The 18,317-nt window shown below is 46.5% G+C and overlaps 1 protein-coding gene across 3 annotated transcripts in view; it reads left to right on the top strand.

Annotated features, from left to right (window-relative positions):
* Positions 1-18,317, top strand: part of LOC122552550 (V-set and immunoglobulin domain-containing protein 1-like) — a 93,252-nt gene that overhangs the window by 69,991 nt on the left and 4,944 nt on the right. For 2 of the 3 annotated variants that reach the window (XM_043695245.1, XM_043695244.1), the window contains exons 5-8: positions 2,556-2,900; positions 12,593-12,728; positions 16,235-16,278; positions 17,311-17,345. In XM_043695245.1, coding sequence (XP_043551180.1) covers positions 2,556-2,900; positions 12,593-12,728; positions 16,235-16,278; positions 17,311-17,345 — 560 coding nt within the window. The remainder of the gene's footprint in view (positions 1-2,555; positions 2,901-12,592; positions 12,729-16,234; positions 16,279-17,310; positions 17,346-18,317) is intronic. The other variant, XM_043695246.1, reaches the window with a different exon arrangement.

Here is an 18,317-nt window from a genome sequence, read left to right as displayed (position 1 = left end):
CTTATGAGGAAAGGCTGAGGGACTTCTGGCTGTTTTGTTAGAGAGAATAAGGTTAAGAGGTGACTTAATAGAGACATACAAGATGATTAGAGGATTAGTTAGGGTGGAAATGAAATTCTTCAGAATGGTGCTGAACAAGGATCATTAAAAAAATCAAACAGCTACAAGAGCAGTTGAGAGGCTGGGAATCTTGCAGGGAATAACTCTTCTAGACTTCCTTGGATGGCGATGGCTTGCACGAGGGAACATAGCTTTAAATTGAGGGGTGATATATGTGGGACAGATGTAAGAGGTTCCTTCTTTACTCAGAGAGTACTAATGGCGCGGAATGCCCTGCCTGCAACAGTTGCAGATTCACAAACTTGAAAGGCATTTAAATGATCATTGGATAAATAGATGGATGATCATGGAATAGTGTAAGTTAGATGGGCTTCAGATTGATTTCACAGGTCGGTGCAACACTGAGGGTCGAAGGGCCTGTACTGAACTGTAATGTTCTATAAAATGATGGACAGGATTATGAAGAAGCCAGCTGCTTTGACCTGAAAGCTGTTCAACTTCTTAAGTGATATTAAAGCCCTACTCAGCTAAGTAAATGGTGCATTTTCCATCAGACTGCTAACTTGTTCCTTTGTAGATATTGGGCAGGCTTTGAGAAGTTCGAAAGGGAGTTACTCCCTGCAAGATTCCTAGCCTTTCAACTGCTCTTGTAGCCACTGTTTGAATTTTTTAAAATGATCCTTCTTCAGCACCGTTATGAAGAAAATTTCAGTCTCGAAACATAAACTGTGATTCTCTGCACAGATGCTACTGGACCTGCTGAGTTTCTCCAGAACTTCCTGTCTTATTTCAGATTTTTTTGCTTTTAGTCATATGATAACCTAACCTAAACGCCTATGGGAGGCCCGTTGGTTAGCACTGCTGCCTCACTGTGCCAGGGACCCGGGTTTGATTCCAGCTTCAGGCGGCTGTTTGTGTGGAGTTTGCACATTCTCCCTGTGTCTGCATGGGTTTCCTCCAGTTGCTCCGGTTTTCCCCCACAGTCCAAAGATGTGCAGGTTCTGTGAATTGGCTATGGGAAATGCAGGGTTATAATGATGGACTAGGGAGCTGGGACTGGGTGCTCTTCTGAGGGTCAGTGTGGACTTGATAGGCAGAATGGCCTGCTTTCACATTGTAAGGCTGTGATATTTAAAAAGTTCATTTCCTCAGCTCCAGGACAATGTACAATCAGTGTTCAAGATGGGAACTACCACAATACCTGACATGGTTTGGGTGCAGGTTTTTTTTTGAAGTGTGTCATCTATCAACATCTGGCTGGGAGCAGCCATGTTGGATGGACAGCCTAGAAGGCAGCTGTGAGGACAGCTCCAGGCGTTGAGCTGAGTGGCAGTGAACACAAATTCTGATTTCTCTCTCCTCATTTGCTGCCAGACCTGCTGGGTTTCCTGTTTATATCTCTCATTCTTTTAGTTTTTTGTTGATGCAGGAGAAGTCAGACAGTGGCCCCAGAACAGATCCTTGCAGTGCATGACTAGTAACTGAACTCCAGGATGAACATTTCCGATCAACCATCACTCTCTGTCTTCTTTCAGCTCGCCAAACCACTAAATCACCTACAATTCCATGCCTCTGTATTTTGTGCAATAGCCTACCATGGGGAAACTTATCAAATGCCTTACTGAAATCCATATACACCACATCAAATGCTTTACCCTCAACCACCTGTTTGGTCACCTTTTTGCTGACGCAGGAGAAGTTTCAAAAATATACTGCCAATGGGTTTCTCTTTACCCTGTGGAATGTTCAGTCTTTCTTGTGGCTCTCCCTCAGATAAATAGAGGCTAAGCAAGTTTTGGGAAGATTTGTAGCTCAGATTGAAGTTCTGGGTATAGGTTTGCTCGCTGAGCTGGAAGGCTCATTTCCAGACTTTTTGTCACCCACTAGGTAACATCTTCAGTGGGTCTCCGGGCAAAGCACTGTTGATGATTCCTGCTTTCTATTTATATGACTGGGTTTATTTGGGTTGGTGATGTCTTTTCCTGTGGTAATGTCATTTCCTGTTCTTTTTCTCAGGGGTTGGTAGATGGGGTCTAATTCGATGTGTTTATTGATAGAATTCCGGTTGGGATGCCATGCTTCTCGGAATTCTTGTGTGTGTTTCTATTTGTCTTGTCCTAGGAATAATGTGTTGTCCTAGTCGAAGGGGTGTCCTTCCTTATCTGTATGTAAGGACACCACTTCGACTGGGAGAACACAACCCAAAAAAACCCAAAGGGTGACAAAATGTCTGGCAATGAATCTTCCAGCTCAACGAGCAAAGCTACACCCAGATACAGGCTGAATCCAATTGCAGGTTAATCCGCAAAGGAGTACAAGTGACTTATGGGAGCCATTTTGTAAGATTTTAAATGTTCGTTTAAAAGTTTCAGAGCCATATATTTGTGCATTTGTGACGAGATAATGCGTACTTCTCGGACATTTCAACTGAAATATTGAGGACAGTTTACAGATTGCAGTCTAGTTTGTACATTGTTTATATTCTTCCCTTAAAGTTGCAACTCCCCCAGTCCTTCTCCAGTCTCTGAGCCTAGAAGGTGTCACCAAGGGTCACACTGCCCAGTTACAATGCACCATGAGGAACGCCGCAGTGACACATACCGATGTTCACTGGCACCGGAAACAACCAGGGAATAACATGGAGTGGGTTTTAACACATGACGTGAGGAACATCACACAACGGAGCCCAGGATTCACCCAGCGATTCCAGTCTTCTAGAGCCCTCTCCAATAACAGCTTCATTCTGACCATCACAAATGTGCAGCCCAATGACACTGGGGTCTATTACTGTAAAGTGTGGGGAGATATCAGTGGGAATGGAACCCAGCTGACTGTAACAGGTAAGTCCTGTTTACATGATACTAACTGATTTTTGATTGTGTGGGTGATGGACAGGTTGGGACTGGGGATCATTTCATAATATTTATTTTAAACTTTTAGTTCATGGCTTAAGATGTCTTTAAGAATCTCAAAAGAACCTTTTTACTTGAATGTTACAGTGTTTACAATAGATCAAATCAGCAACTGTCAATCTCTCCTCTTCTTTGGCGGGACATTTATGATTGGGTGATTGTCAGCTGAACATCCCAATGTATTATTCACCAAATTAAAATCTCTAGAACCTGGTGATCGCCTTCTCATTTTCTGGGGGTGGTTGTGATGATGAGTCTGTTTGTCTGTCCAGGGGACACTCCTTGGCAAGGTGCGGTGTAGACTGTTTCTCTGCCCATGTGTGTGACAGAGGGCTTTGGACTGAAGCCCCATGAGGGAAGGAGCTAGCTGCATCAGGACTCTGGCTGGTTCTCATCCAGTTCAGCAAGGCCCGCTCTCAATTTGGGAACTCCAAGGCAACCATTTGACAGATGGCCTTTGACACAAGGAGAGAATGGGTCAGCGATATCTCACAGTCTCCATCTCGTTAATCTGAAGGACATCTTGTTGGTGGACATTACTCAGGATTGTTGCTCTGTACGGAGCACCCTGATGAAGAGGGAACACCAAGTGGATCATTGTGGAGTCTGGAAAGGAGAGGGAGCACAGGTCACTTCATCCAGCTTGTGGGTTTTCATCAGTCACCAGATGTGTGGGGGAGGGGAGAGATGTTTGTGAGGACAGGAGGCTGGGGGCGGGCTTGTTGACTGGAAGGTTCCAGTAATGAAGCACATTATTCGTGCCAGCATTGATTATCAGCGAGATGTGGGAGATGGTGCAGAGTGTCAAAGAGGTGCCCAGTAGCCTGTTGTGTGGAGGCCCACATCCTCCATCAGTGCTGTGCTTCCACTCATTCTCATTTTAATTCTCACTCCCACTCTGACCTCAACCTTAAACACTGTTCCATTGAAATTCAACATGAGCTGAAGGAAAACTATGTTTGACCTGGGATTTTATAATGTTGCAAACATAATTCTAACTTCATCAAATTCAGGTTGTCGTCATTTCTGTTGTTTTCTCCCATAGTGTGTGTCCAGGTTTGCCACGATTTCCTCCGTCTTCCACCCAATTCCAGACCTCCCCTTGTGTTCTCTCTCTCTTCTGCACAGACGTTCCTTCTTTCATCAATTGCTTCAAAGTGGTTACAACTTTCAGAGTGCACTCTAACCTCCCTCCAGCCAGACCCAGCCACTTCCCTGTGTCACTGTCTCCTCCTGGAAGAGAGCTGCAGCTGATAGGGAATCTGATAAGCTTCAGATCTGAGGGCTCACTGTGGAATTAACAGGAGCTCTCCTGGTGAATAAGCAGTCACAAATCCTAGTAGCTGATGAGCTGAGAGAAGAGAGAGAGAGAGGTGATTTCGGAGGAAGGCTTACTGTTCAATCTGTCCAACCATAACAGAATGCTTCGATGGAGTACTAGCCGCTAGCTGTGAAGGATGGTGAAAGGATGCAACAATGTTTTGGCTGAATGGCAGCATGTGATCAGTAGAGTCTCATAGGATGCTGTACTTTTCCAAAATATGTCAGTGACTCAGGTGAGGGGAGTGAAGGCACGATGACTAAATTCATAGATGTGCTTGATCAGGAAGTACGTTGTGAAGAAGATATAGTGCGGTTGCAGGTGAATGTGGATAAGTTGAGACATTGGGGATTAATCTGGCAGAAAGAGGATAAAATGTGAAATTTCTCACTTTGATACAAAGATAAGGCAGAGTATTGCATGCAGAGAGACTGCCAGGATCCAGACAAATCTCTATGTTCTTATGCAGGAGTCAGAGAAAGTTAGCTTCCAGGTACAGTACGTAATCGAGAGGCTAATGGGATGTTGTCTTATGACAAGAGGAATTGAAACTTAGAACTCAGAGAAGGGGTATGCCATTCAGCCCTTCAATCCTGCATTTAAATTAGATTAGATTACTTCCAGTCAGGAAACATGCCATTTGGCCCAACAAATTCACACCAACCCTCCGAAGAGTAACTCACCCAGACCTATTTCCCTCTGAATAATGCACCTAACACTATGGACATGACCAATCCACCTGACCTACACATCTTTGAATTGTGGGTGAAAACAGAGGACTCAAAAGAAACCCCTGCAGACACAGGGAGAATGTGCAAGCGCCATACTGACAGTCACCCGAGGCTGGGATCAAATCTGGGTCCCTGCTACTATGAAGCAGTAGTGCTAACCACTGAGCCACCAGGAATGGCTAATCTCACCTCAGTCTCAACTACACTTTCCTGCCTGCTCTCCATAACCATTTGATTCATTCCTAATTTACTCAAAGTCCCAGCATCCACCACACTCTGGGCAAATGAATTCCATGAAGCTTTGAGCGAAGTAATTTCTCCTCACCTCTGTGTTAAATCTGCTGTCCCTTACCCTAAACCTATTCTAACTTTCCCCACAAGGAGAAACATCCTGTCTATATCTACTTTGTCAATCTCCTTTAGCATCTTGCATACCTCAACCAGATCTCCCCTCATTCTTCAAAACTCTTCTTATCACACTGAACTGCTCAATCTTTCTTCATAAGACAATGCTTTCATCTTTGGAATCAATCTAATGAACATACTTGGAACTGCCTCCAATGCAGTACATCCCTCCATAATTCAATGGACTAAACTGTACAGTACTCCAAATGTGGTCTCACTGATGCCTTATACAATTGCAGCAACACTTCCCTTCTTTTATACTCTATTTCTTTTGCAGTAATTGCAAAAATTCCATTTGCCTACCTTATTACCTATTGTACCTGCATACACGTTTTCTGTGATTCATGCATGAGAACACCCAGATCCCCCTGCACTGTAGCATTCTGAGGTTTCTCTCCATTTCTACCTCTTCCAAACCAAAATGGATAACCATTCCATAAAAGCAAGGAAGTTATGCTGCAGTTATGCAAGCATTGATGGGATCATAGAGCTATAGAGTCATACAGCACAGAAACAGATTCTTCGGTCCAACCAGTCCACTCCGACCAAGTTCCAAGATTAACTAGTCCCACCTGCCAGCATTTGCTCAGATCCCTTTAAATGTTTCTTATTCTTGGTGAAAGTCTACACGCCTCTGGCTGGGCCGAGGCAAGCGAGCTTCTTCGGCGAAGTGTTCGCTCATCACGCCTCCATCGACGAGAGCCAGTACGTCGTCCTCGGGGGAGATTTTAACTGCATCCTCGAGGACAGGGACCACGGCGGTGCCCGCACCGGTTGGCCGTCGGGGAGGAGGTTGGGGAACTTGGTCACCGCCAGGTGATGGAAACGTCTGGCGGAATTTTCATCCCGACTCCATTGCCTTCACCTTCGTGAGGCCTGGGGTCGGAGCGTCCAGAATCGACCACTTGTACGTTTCGCGGGCGTACGGCTCTTGTTTTCCGATGGCCTCCACGCGGCAGGTGTCATGCACGGACCATCACCTGGTGTGGGTGGAGCTCTTTCCTTTCGGCGCCCGGCTCGGGTCCACTTACTGGCACTTTAACAACCTGCTGCTGGAGGACAAGCGGTTCCGAGACTCGTTTCGTCGTTTCTGGACCGGCTGGAGAAGGATGCGGGGAAGTTTCCCCTCCCTGAGGTTATGGTGGGACATGGGCAAGGCTTACATCCGCGTTTTCTGTCAGCAGTACGTGAGGGGGTTGACAAAGAGGCGGAAATCCAGGATCGAGGAGTTGGAGAGGGAGATGCTCGACCTGGAATCACGCCTCGGTCAGCCCGACGCGGACCCGGCCCTGCGCGGGGCGTACGAAGAGAAGAAGGCCGCGTTCCGGGACCTGCAGCTCGTCGGGGCTCGTGGCGCGTACGTGGGGTCGCAGATCCAGCTGCTCCAGAACCTGGACCGCGGCTCCTCCTTCTTCTACTCGCTGGAAAAAAGGCATGGCACCCGTCAGCAGCTCCTTGTGCTGCTGGCCGACGACGGGTCTCTCGTCTCGGATCCGGAGGGTATCAGGACCCACGCCCGAAACTATTACACGGCTCTGTTCTCTCCAGATCCGTCCAGCGAGGATGTTCACAGAGTTCTGTGGGAGGACCTGCCGCAGCTCAGCCCGGAGGATGCCTGAAGGCTCGACGCTCCCGTCACTTTAGAGGAGCTGACCGGCGCCCTCGACCGGCTCTCGAGGGGCATGTCCCCGGGGCTGGACGGGCTGACTGTGGAGTTCTTGAGGGCGTTCTGGGACGTCCTGGGGAGCGACTATGCACAGATCCTGGGGGAGTGTCTAAATGCCGGAGAGCTGCCCCTTTCTTGGCACAGGGCGGTCATCGTCCTGCTGCCAAAGAAGGGGGACCTTCATTCTTTGAAAACTGGCGTCCGGTCTCCCTCCTCAGCACGGACTACAAAATCTTCGCCAGGGTGTTGTCTTCTCACCTGGCCTCCGTGCTGGCCCAAATGATTCACCCGGACCAGTCCTACACGGTCCCGGGCCGGAGGATACACGATAACGTCCACCTGATCCGGGACCTGATCCATTTCTGTCGACGGGCTGGTCTGCCGAGCGCCTTCCTGTCGCTCGACCAAGAGAAGGCGTTCGACAGGGTTGATCATGAGTACCTGCTCGGGACTCTGCGGGCATTCGGGTTCGGGACACAGTTCGTTGCCCGGATCCGACTTTTGTATGCCGCCGCAGAGTGTCTGGCTAAAGTTAACAGGTCCCTGACGGCGCCCCTTCGCTTCGGGAGAGGAGTGCGTCAAGGCTGCCCCCTGTCCGGCCAGCTGTATTCCCTGTGTGTGGAGCCTTTACTGCGCCTCTTGCGGAGGAGGTTTTCGGGGTTGGTTCTGCGCGGCGCGGGCACGGGGGTGGTCCTCTCGGACGACGTGCTCCTCACTTTCACCGACCCGGCTGACCTGCCAGGTCGTGTACTCAGCAGCGTCTTCCGCCAGGATCAACTGGGCCAAATGTTCCGGACTACTGGTCGGTCCGTGGCGGGTGGACTCTCTGCCGGAGGAGTTATGGGGGTTCAGCTGGAGTACCACTCATCTCCTCTACCTGGGGGTCTACCTCAACCCGGCTGAGGAATCCTGGCCAGCCAACTGGCAGGAGCTGGAGGCCAAAGTCTCGGCTCGCCTAGGCCGCTGGACAGGACTGCTCCGAGTGCTATCTGACAGGAATCGAGTGCTGGTCATAAACCAGCTGGTGGCCGCCATGCTGTGGTACCGGCTGGTCACTTTGGTCCCTCCTCCTGGTTTAGTCGCTGAAATCCTGAGAATGTTGGGACAAAAAGATGCACTGGGTCACTGCACAGGTTCTGAGTCTCCCTATTGAGGAGGGCAGTCAGTCGCTGGTGTGCGTCCGCACCCTGGTCGCGACGTTCCGCCTTCAGACCTTGCAGCGATACCTTTATGTCAAGCCTCCTCCTAGGTGGTGCGCCCTGGCGACATTTTTTTCCGCCAGGTGCGTTACATCAACTACGACATGCAGCTCCTGTTCGTTGACTGTGACAGTTTGGAGGTCGCCCTCAAGACACTGCCTGTCTTTTGCTAGGACCTGATCACTGTCTGGAACATGGTCGAATCGCGTCGCGCCTACCCTCCGGCAGAAGTAGCGGCTGTCGTCAGGGAGCCGTTGCTCAGGAATCCGCACCTCCGTACTCGCGTGTTCGAGTGGCTGTCGGAGGGGAGGGCCGTGGCGGCGAGGTTGACCAGGGTCGGAGACGTGCTGGGTGCCGGGGGCCTGGGCTGGATGCAGCCACAGAACATAGCGAGCAGGGCAGCGGTAGACGTCCAGTACGTGGTCACCGCCATCCGACGCCTTAAAACGGCGGTGCTCGGACCCGACGTAGTGCACCAGTTGGAGGACGCTCAGGTGTGCGGTGGGATCCCGTCCGTGCTCACCCCAGCCCGGACAGAATTTCACATTGGCCCCAGGGTCACGTACTTCCCACGGGAGCCTGGGGCCCACAACCTGAGCCGCCTCCGGAATTTTAACTTTGTCCCTTTTAAGGACAAAGGCAGGCCCTGTATAGACTGCTGCTGCACACCGTCCACCTCTTCTCCCTCATCCATTGTCTGGACACGCCTTGGCGTGCCCATTTGCCACCGGGCGGTGGGGATCCCCAGTGTAGGGCTCTCTACGCGGGAGTCCTCCCCCTTTCTCTCGGGGATCTGGGGTGGAGGGTGCTGCATGCAGCAGTACCTTGCAACCGCAGATTGCGGTGGTTCACGGACTCCCAGCCCAACTGCTTGTTCTGTGGTGCTGTGGAGTCCGTGGACCATATGTATATTGGGTGTGGGCGTTTGCACTCCCTTTTTGATTTTCTTAAAAACCTCCTCCTCTGCTTTTGGTTGCACTTCAGTCCCACGCTCCTGATCTTCGGGCACCCGGTATGGAGGAGGGAGGGCAAGTCTGAAGACCACCTCGTGGGTCTGCTCCTGGGCCTGGACAAACTGGTCATAAACAGGTCCAGGCAGCGGGCTGTGGAGGGTGTTGTTAGGGCCGACTGCCTGCCCCTCTTCCGCGGTTACGTTAGAGCCTGGGTGTCCTTGGAGAAGGAGCACGCGGTGTCGACCAACACCCTGGGGTTGTTCAGGGAGAGGTGGGCACCGTAGGGAATGGAGTGTATTATTTCCCCCTCCAACTCTATTTTGATTTAATCCCTGCCCTCCCCTTCACTGTTTGATCACACAGCATTGCCCTTCGACGTGAAGGGCTCTGCTCGTCACTGGCCACTCGGGTGTTTCCTTTCTTCCTGGTGGTGAAATCGAATAAAGATTTAAAAAAACAAATGTTTCTTATTCATGTACTAATACAAATATCTTTGAAATGTTGCAATTGTATCCGTAGTCATCACTTCCTCTGGAAGTTCATTCCACACTCATCCTTTTCTGTGTAAAGAATTTGCCCCTCATATCCGATTTGAATATTCCTCCTTTCACCTTAAAAATGTGCTGCCAGGTCTTGAAATCCCCCACCTTAGGGAAAAGACACCTGTCATTCACCTTATCCTTGCCCTCACGATTTTATAAATCTCTATAAGGTCACCCCTCAATCTCCGAGGCTCTAGTGAAAAAAAGTCTCGGCCTATTTGGTCTCTCTTTATAAATCAAACCTGCCATTCCCAGCAACACCCTCGTAAATCTTTTCTGAATCCTCTCCAGCTTGATAATATCCTTCCTATAACACGGTGACCAGAACATCTTGAATACTGTGTGTGTTCTGGTCTCCTCATATAAGAAAATAAATGTATTGGAGGTGGTTAAGAGATGGCTTACTCGGCTGACCTCAAGAATAGATTGGCTATTTTATGACAAAGGACTAAAAAAAGTGGATTTTTTTCCACTTGAAATCCTGGAGAAACTCAGCAGGTCTGGCAGCGTCGGTGGAGAGAAAAACAGAGTCAATGTTTTGAGTCCAACATGACTCTTTCTTCATTCTACAGAAGGGTTCCTGGACCAAAACATTAACTCTGTATCTCTGTCCAACGATGCTGCCAGACCTGCTGAGTTTCTCCAGCATACTCTGTTATTTGTCAGATATCCAGTGTATGTAAAATTTTTGCTTTTGTTTCCACAGAGTTTAGAAAGTGAGGGGGATTTAATTAAAGAGCATAAGGTTCTGAATGATCTTGACAAGGTGGATGTGGAAAGGATGTTTCCTTTTGTGGCTGAGTCAAGATCTAGGAGGCATTGAAGTAAAATTAACTATTGCCCTCTTAGGGCAGAGATGGGGGGAGGAGCACAGTTCCCTCCGACCATTGTGTGACTTTGGAACTCTTTGCCTGGAATGCAGTGGATGTGGGGGTCACTGAAATTTCTTTAAGGCAGAGGAGGATAGATTCTTATGAGGCAGGGAATTTTATGTTATCAGGAATAGATAGAAACGTGGAATTTGAATCACAAACAAATCAGCTGTTGTATTAGTGAATGGCCTACCCTTGTTTCTATTTTGTGCATTGGCATTCCTGTATTATTCAACAAAACGTACTATACTCGTGTCGATTCAGCTTTTAATAATCGATAACATTCCAAAGATTGTGATAGCACAAGTTCAATCTGGGCACAGGACCTTTCAGAGACAGCAGACATGGTCAATGAGCTTTTCATTGGTTCACCTGCCTCCTGTCACCAATGTCACACCAATCGTCTTGCTGCTTCAGTGCAAAAGAGAGAAATAGCAAAATTGAGAATTTTGATTTTCTGCTCCAGATTACAACTGCACTGTATGATGCAGCCTAGTGGATAAATATTAGGTTTAGGGAAATTAACAGGAATTAAAATGTATGATAACGCTGCTCCTTTAACAAGTTTATGTTGTCTTTGGGTTTTTTTCAGAGGGGTCATTAAGACAGATATGTCTGGGTTTAGTTACTTGAAGGAGCTTTTAAGTGTTTTTTTAAGAACACATGAACAATGAAAGGGGAGTGGCCCGTTCTCTCAGTTCAGGGTTTGGTTTGGGTTCAGCAGTCTGGCTATTTTATTTGCAGCTACTGGTCAGGTTTTAGCTGGGAACCCAGAGAGGCTGCTGGACCAAAAGAAACAGTTCCATGTTGATCCCCTCTCTCTTACATCTCTCCTGTAAGAACCTGAGTTGGAATATTGTGCTCAGTACTGGTCATCTCAGTATAGAAAGGATGTGGAAACTTTTGAGAGGGTGCAGAGGAGATTTACCAGGATGCTGCCTGGACTGGAGGGCTTGTCTTATGAAGAGAGGTTGAGGAAGCTAGGGATTTTCTCATTGGAGTGAAGAAGGATGAGAGGTGACTTGACAGAGGCGTACAAGATGTTGAGAGGCATAGATAGAGTGGATAGCCAGATACTATTTCCCATTGCATAAATGTTTATCATGAAGGGGCATAATTTCAAGGTAATTGGGAAAAGGTTTAGGGGAGATATCAGAGGTAGGTTCTTTACAAAGAGCATGGCAGGTACATGGAATGCACTACCAACAGTGGTAGTAAGTCAGCGACATTAGGGATATTTAAGCGACACTTGGACAGGCACATGTAAGGTAGTACATGGAATGAAGTGTATGTGGGTTAGTCTGACCTTAAATAGATAAAGGCCAACACAATGTCGAGGGCCGAAGGGCCTGTACTATGCTGAACTGTTCTATGTTCTATGAAATTACCTTTCTGCCAAGGAGTATTTATGGGAATGTTGCTGGTATTCAGAACAGCATCATTCTGTTGCGATAGAGTCAATTCGGGTTTCAAATAGTTATATTATTCAAAATTCTGTTTTCTTGTGTTTGTGTATGAATAAATGCTGTTTTGTTTAAAACTGAATGATTGGGCAGCTGCATCACTCCTGGTATGTCCACTTTCCACCTGCTTAAAACAACGAGAAAAGTTAGGGTCTAGGCTACTTTCTTGAAATATTTTGAAGAGGCCTGGCCTGGTCCATAACAAATGTAACATTTCCTTTGAAAGGCAGTAGTCACCAACAGCAGTTTTTTTGTCCTGTCTGTTTCTTAGTGTTGTCCTCCTTCTGTACACGCCCCACATGTAGTACATCCCTCAGGGCAGTCCTATCCACATACGGTGCCTGAGAGAGAGCTCTGCTTTTCCATCACTCCTGTATGAAACTGGCTGTTCCAAAGGACGGATATCTACTGGCTAACTTGATTTGTGTTGCTGATGTTATATTAAACCTTGATTTTGGTATTTTACAGAACAATCTGGAAATTGGTTATTAATGATCATCATTGGCACCACCCTGGCATTTGTTCTCTTACTCTGCATCTTTCTCATCGTACTTCTTTACATGAAGAAATGGGCCTGTTTTCAATTCCGATCAAAACCAGAAGGGTAAATACAATCGCATTCCCTATCTCACCGGATTCTAATCTTGAATTAAATATTGATGGGTACATGGATGACATCAGCACTTTGGCAACGGTGTCAAAGACATTTTCCCACTTACAGAAGCCTAATGAATATAAACTTATCCAGACCTATGATGCGCTGCAATTTTTCAGATGGCTATTAGAGTTTTGAATTTCAAAACATGTGTCTATGATTTCTGGAGTTCACCATCAACTTCTCTATTAGTTTTTTTCCCTCTTTCCCGGCCCTCTCTATCCATCTTTAGAACCCTCTCTTCTGCATTATTTTTATTCACTCACAGGATGTGGGTCTCACAGGCTGGTCCAGCATTTATTGCTCCATCCCTAGTTGCCTTGAGAAGGTGGTGATGAGCTGCCTTCTTGAGCCACTGCAGACCACGTGCTGTACATAGACCCACAATGCCCTAAGGGAGGGAATTCCAGAATTTTGACCCAGCGACACTGAAGGAGCCGTGATATATTTTCAAGTCAGGATGGGGAGTGGCTTGGAGGGGAACTTGCAGGTGTTCCCATATATTAGCTGCCCTTGTTCTTCTACAATCTGCAAGGTGCCATTTAAGACCACTGTAACTTTTTTGTGCAGACAATGTACAAGAAGGAATTTTACACATTTGTAATCCATGGGAATAAACAATGAGCATGATAACCACAAGTGGCCAAGTAACAAACTGTTATTCTCAGCTCAGTCACAGGAGGTGAGCTGTGATTTCAGTTGGAGCCACTCTTAAGGAGGTGTTGTTAATTCCTGATGTTTGGTTTTTGGGAGTTGTGACTGGTGAATGTTATGTTTGAACGTAAGTTCTGATTTATAATTTTTGATAGACTGCACCAAACTATTTCTCCATCATGAGTTTGCCAAAGTTGCTGATAGTGTTAATGGACCTAGACATTGTACACTGGTCGATCAGGAGCTCCTGTTCTGATCAACATTCAGAACAGTGCCCAGCAATTCGCTGCTGTTTCTGAAATTTTAATTCAGCCCATTGTGCTGATGCTATCTGAAAGTGAAGGCAGTCTGGGATGATGACTCCTTCGGCACAAATGGTGCTTTCTAGGAGCTCCTTCATGACATTATTGCAACAACCAGGAGAAAGGTCACTGCAGAATGAAGCAGTCCATCTATATTCCTGACCACATCCACAAGGCACCCTTGAACAACACTGATCCCAGCATTGACTCAACTTTCAGAAATTGGGCTGTTAGAACATAGAACATGGAACAGTATAGCGCAATATAGTCCCTTCAGCTCTTGCTGTGCCAATCTGTGAAACCAATCTGAAGCCCATCTATCCTACACTTTCTATTTTCATCCATATGTTTATCCAATGACCATTTAAATGCTCTTAAAGTTGGCCAGTCTTCTACTGTTGCAGGCAGTGCGTTTCATGCCCGGACTACTCTCTGAGTAAAGAAACTACCTTTGACATAGAACATAGAATGCAGTACAGGCCCTTTGGCCCTCGATGTTGCGCCAACCAGTGAAATTAATCTGATACCCATCTAACCTACACAGTTCCACCTGTTCTATATCTATCACCCCTCAATTTATAGCTATGTCCCCTTACGCTAGCCATCACCATCTGAGGAAAAAGGCTCTCACTATTCACCCCATCTAACCTCTGATTATCTTATCTGTCTCTATTAAGTCACATCTTAACCTTCTTCCCTGTAATGAACACAGCCTCAATCCCTCAGCCTTTCCTCATAATTTCATCCCTCCATATCAGGCAACACCTAAGTAAATCTCCTCTGAACTCTTTCCAAAGCTTCCACATCCTTCCTATAAAGTGGGGACCAGAACTGTACGCAATATTCCAAATGCGGCCACAACACAGTTCTGTACACCTGCAGCATGACCTCATGACGCTGAAACTCGTGACTACCAATAAGAACTAACACACCGTAGGCCTTCTTAACAACCCTATCAACCCTAGCAACTTTCAGGGATCTATGTACACGGACACTGAGATCTCTCTGCTCATCTACACTACCAAGAATCTTACCATTAGCCCAGTACTCTGTATTCCTGTTGCTACTTCCAAAGCAAATCACCTCACACTTTTCCACATTAAACTCCATTTGCGAACTCTCAGATGAGCTCTGCAGCTTATCTATGTCCCTCTGTAACTGACAACATCCTTCGGCACTATTCACAACTCCTCTGACCTTAGTGTCATCCACAAATTTACTAACCCATCCTTCTCCACCCTCATCCAGGTTATTTATAAAAATGACAAACAGCAGTGGCCCCAAAACAGATCCTTGCAGTACCCCACTAGTAACTGAACTCCAGGATGAATATTTCCCATCAACCACCACCCTCTGTCTTCTTTCAGCTAGCTAATTTCTGATCCAAATCGCTAAACACCCTGAATCCCATGCCTCCATATTTTCTGCAATAGCCTACCATGTGGAACCTTATCAAACACTTTACTGAAATCCATGTACCCCACATCAACCGCTTTACCTTCATCCATATATTAGGTCACTTTCTCAAGGATCTCAATAAGGTTTGTGAGGCACAACCTACCCTTCACAAAACTGTGTTGACTATCCCTAATGAATTTATTCCTTTCTAGATGATTATAAATCCTAGCTTTTCCAATTCTTTCCAACACTTTACCCACAACTGAAGTAAGGTCCAGTGGACTATAATTACCAGGGTTGTCTCTACTCCCCTTCTTGAACAAGGGGATATTTGCTAGCCTCCAGTCTTCTGGCACTATTTCTGTAGACAATGATGACACAAAGACCAAAGCTAAACATTCTACAATCTCCTCCTTAGCTTCCCAGAGAATCCTAGGATATATCCCAACTGGCGCAGGGGACTTATCTATTTTCATACTCTCCAGAACTGCTAACACCTCTTCTTTACAAACCTCAGTCCTCTGTAGCTTAGTCTCTCAGCTGCTAACATTAAGTTTTGGTGTATCTGAAGAAATTTGTTGGTCACACTCAAATACATCCTTTCATTCTCAAGTCATTTACAGCAAAGAAGTAGGCTATTCTTCCCATCACATCCATACTAGCTCAATGTGGCTCAATCTCATCAATGTACCTCCCTGCTCTGTCCTATAACTGTGCAAGATCATTTCCCTCAAGTGCCCTTCTAATCTCTTTTTGAAATCATTCATTCTCTCCCCTTCCACTCTCCTCACAGGCACCAGTGTTCTGGTCATTCCCACCCCTGGTTACAGAGATCTTCCTCAGATCCGCTCTGCTTTTCTCATCCAAATCCTTCAATATGCACCTGCCAGTCCTTGTTCCATCAGCCAATGGGAACAGCTTTGGTTTGTTAAACCTAAACCTATCATGATGGGAGAAGTAGGCACCAGTTGGCACCTTCCAACATGTGCAAGGTTTATTTGACAGAATAACGGACATTCTCCATCACTTTGACATTCTTTTCTACTTCTGCAGTCCCGATATTAAATCATTGACTTTATATTTCTGCACCATATCAAACAGGACCTCTGAAGAAGAGCTTAATACGGTCTATGCAACAGTCAGTGGTAAGAAAACAAATTCAAATCCACAGTAATGATCATTCCAGGTGATATTGATTGCTTAATATTAATTATGAAATATCAGTAAGATGGTTTTTCTGCCCAATGTTATTTTCAAGCACTCAGCTTGAAGACATCAGACAGACAGCCGTAGAGATACGCTCCCTCTATCAGGCCACAGGGATATGCCTAACCCTGAGACTGGGATGGAAGTCATCAGTGAAACAAGTCAGCTTCAGCACCTGCAGCCAATCATTTGTTAGGGATGGAAATGTGTTGCTGGAAAAGCGCAGCAAGTCCATCTCTGATCTCCAGCATCTGCAGACCTCACTTTCTCCTCAATCATTTGTTAGGGTCAAGGATGAGGGACCGAGCAAAACTGGAGCACAGAAGGAAGGGGAAGACCATTCCTTCTCAAGTGGCTCTCCCAACAGTGCAGCACTCCCTTAGTACTGACCCTCTGACAGTGCAGCACTCCCTCAGCACGACCCTTTGACAGTGCAGCACTCCCTCAGTACTGACCCTTTGACAGTGCAGCATTCCCACAGCACTGACCCTCTGACAGTGCAGCACTCCCTCAGCATTGACCCTCCTACAGTGCAGCACTCCCTCAGTACTGACTTTTCGACAGAACAATGCTTCCTCAGTACTGACCCTCTGTCAGTGCGGCACTCCCTCAGTACTGGCCCTCCAACAGTGCACCCCCCCCAATACTGACCCTCTGTCTGTGCGGCACTTCCTCAGTACTAACCCTCTGACAGTGCAGAACTCGCTCAGTGTTGACCCTCCGACTGTGCAGCACTCCCTAAGCGCTGACCTTCTGACAGTGCAGCACTGCCTCAGTACTGATCTTCTGACAGTACAGTAGTCCCTCAGCACTGTCCCCCTGACAGTGCTGCAGTCCCTTAGTATGGACCATCCGAATGTATAGCTAATCATCAGACATTCAGTATAACTCAATATTTTTGTCAACAATCCTGTTATAATCAGCCAGAAATGACAGTGAAAATAAACTTGGAAATTCTTATTTTATTTCAGAAAAAGTGCAGAAAAACGAACAGGCCCCTACTCCAGTAAGTATTGAACATAAACAGTTATCATCCTGTTACCATCCATTACAGTTCCCTCTCTGTAACCCTGTTTGGTTTGCCTTCATTCTTTTCGATGTTAGTTGTGATGTTGTGAAGGAACCACTTTTACAGGGAAACAGTGTGTGCACGTATTCCAGTAATCGCACTGAGTTACTATTTAACCTGCGACAGCTTGGATCGAAGCACACATCACAGGATTACAGAATTGTTATGGTGCAGAAAGGGGGCATTTGGCCCATTGAGCTTGCTCCAGCTCTTCAAACATGCGTCACTACCAAGTGCTGATCAGCTTTCTAACCATACCTTTTCACATTATCTCAAATAACTATCCAATACCTCTCTAAGTGCCTCAATTGAACCTGCTTCCATCACATTTCCAGGCAGTGCATTCAACATCCTGGTCACGCATTGTATGAAAAAGTTTTTTTCTCTCATGACCCTTGCTTTACTTCCAAATCACTTTCAATCTATGCCCTCTTATTTGTGATTTTTTTATGAGCAGAAACAGCTTCTCCTTATCTGCTCTGTCCAACCCGTTCATGATTTTGAAATCCTCTACCAGATTTCGGAATTGTCTCAACTTCTTCAAACTGTCCTGATTGCTGAAGTTTCTCATCCCTGAAACTGTTCTTGTAAATCACTTCTGTATGCTCTCTCTCCATTGCATTCACATCTTTCCTTTAATGTGACACCCACAACTGTACTCAATACTCCAACTGAGGTTTAACAAGTATCTTGTGCATTAATTATTCAGAATGGGGTAACATAGGATAATGAAAAGTGGTTAAGGCCACAACATTGAATATTATCCAGAAGGAGATAGATCTCGTTCTTCAGGCTGAAGTGATCAAAGGCTATGGGGAGGAAGCAGGAACGGGGGACAGAGCTGGATGATCAGCCATGATCATGTCGAATTCAAGCCTTTGGATTGTTGGTCCATTCAAAGAGATTATG

Source organism: Chiloscyllium plagiosum, chromosome 9, assembly GCF_004010195.1.
Source record: "Chiloscyllium plagiosum isolate BGI_BamShark_2017 chromosome 9, ASM401019v2, whole genome shotgun sequence".
Lineage (NCBI taxonomy): Eukaryota > Metazoa > Chordata > Chondrichthyes > Orectolobiformes > Hemiscylliidae > Chiloscyllium > Chiloscyllium plagiosum.
Note: the sequence above shows the minus strand (reverse complement) of the source record. Positions and strands in the feature narration are given on the sequence as shown.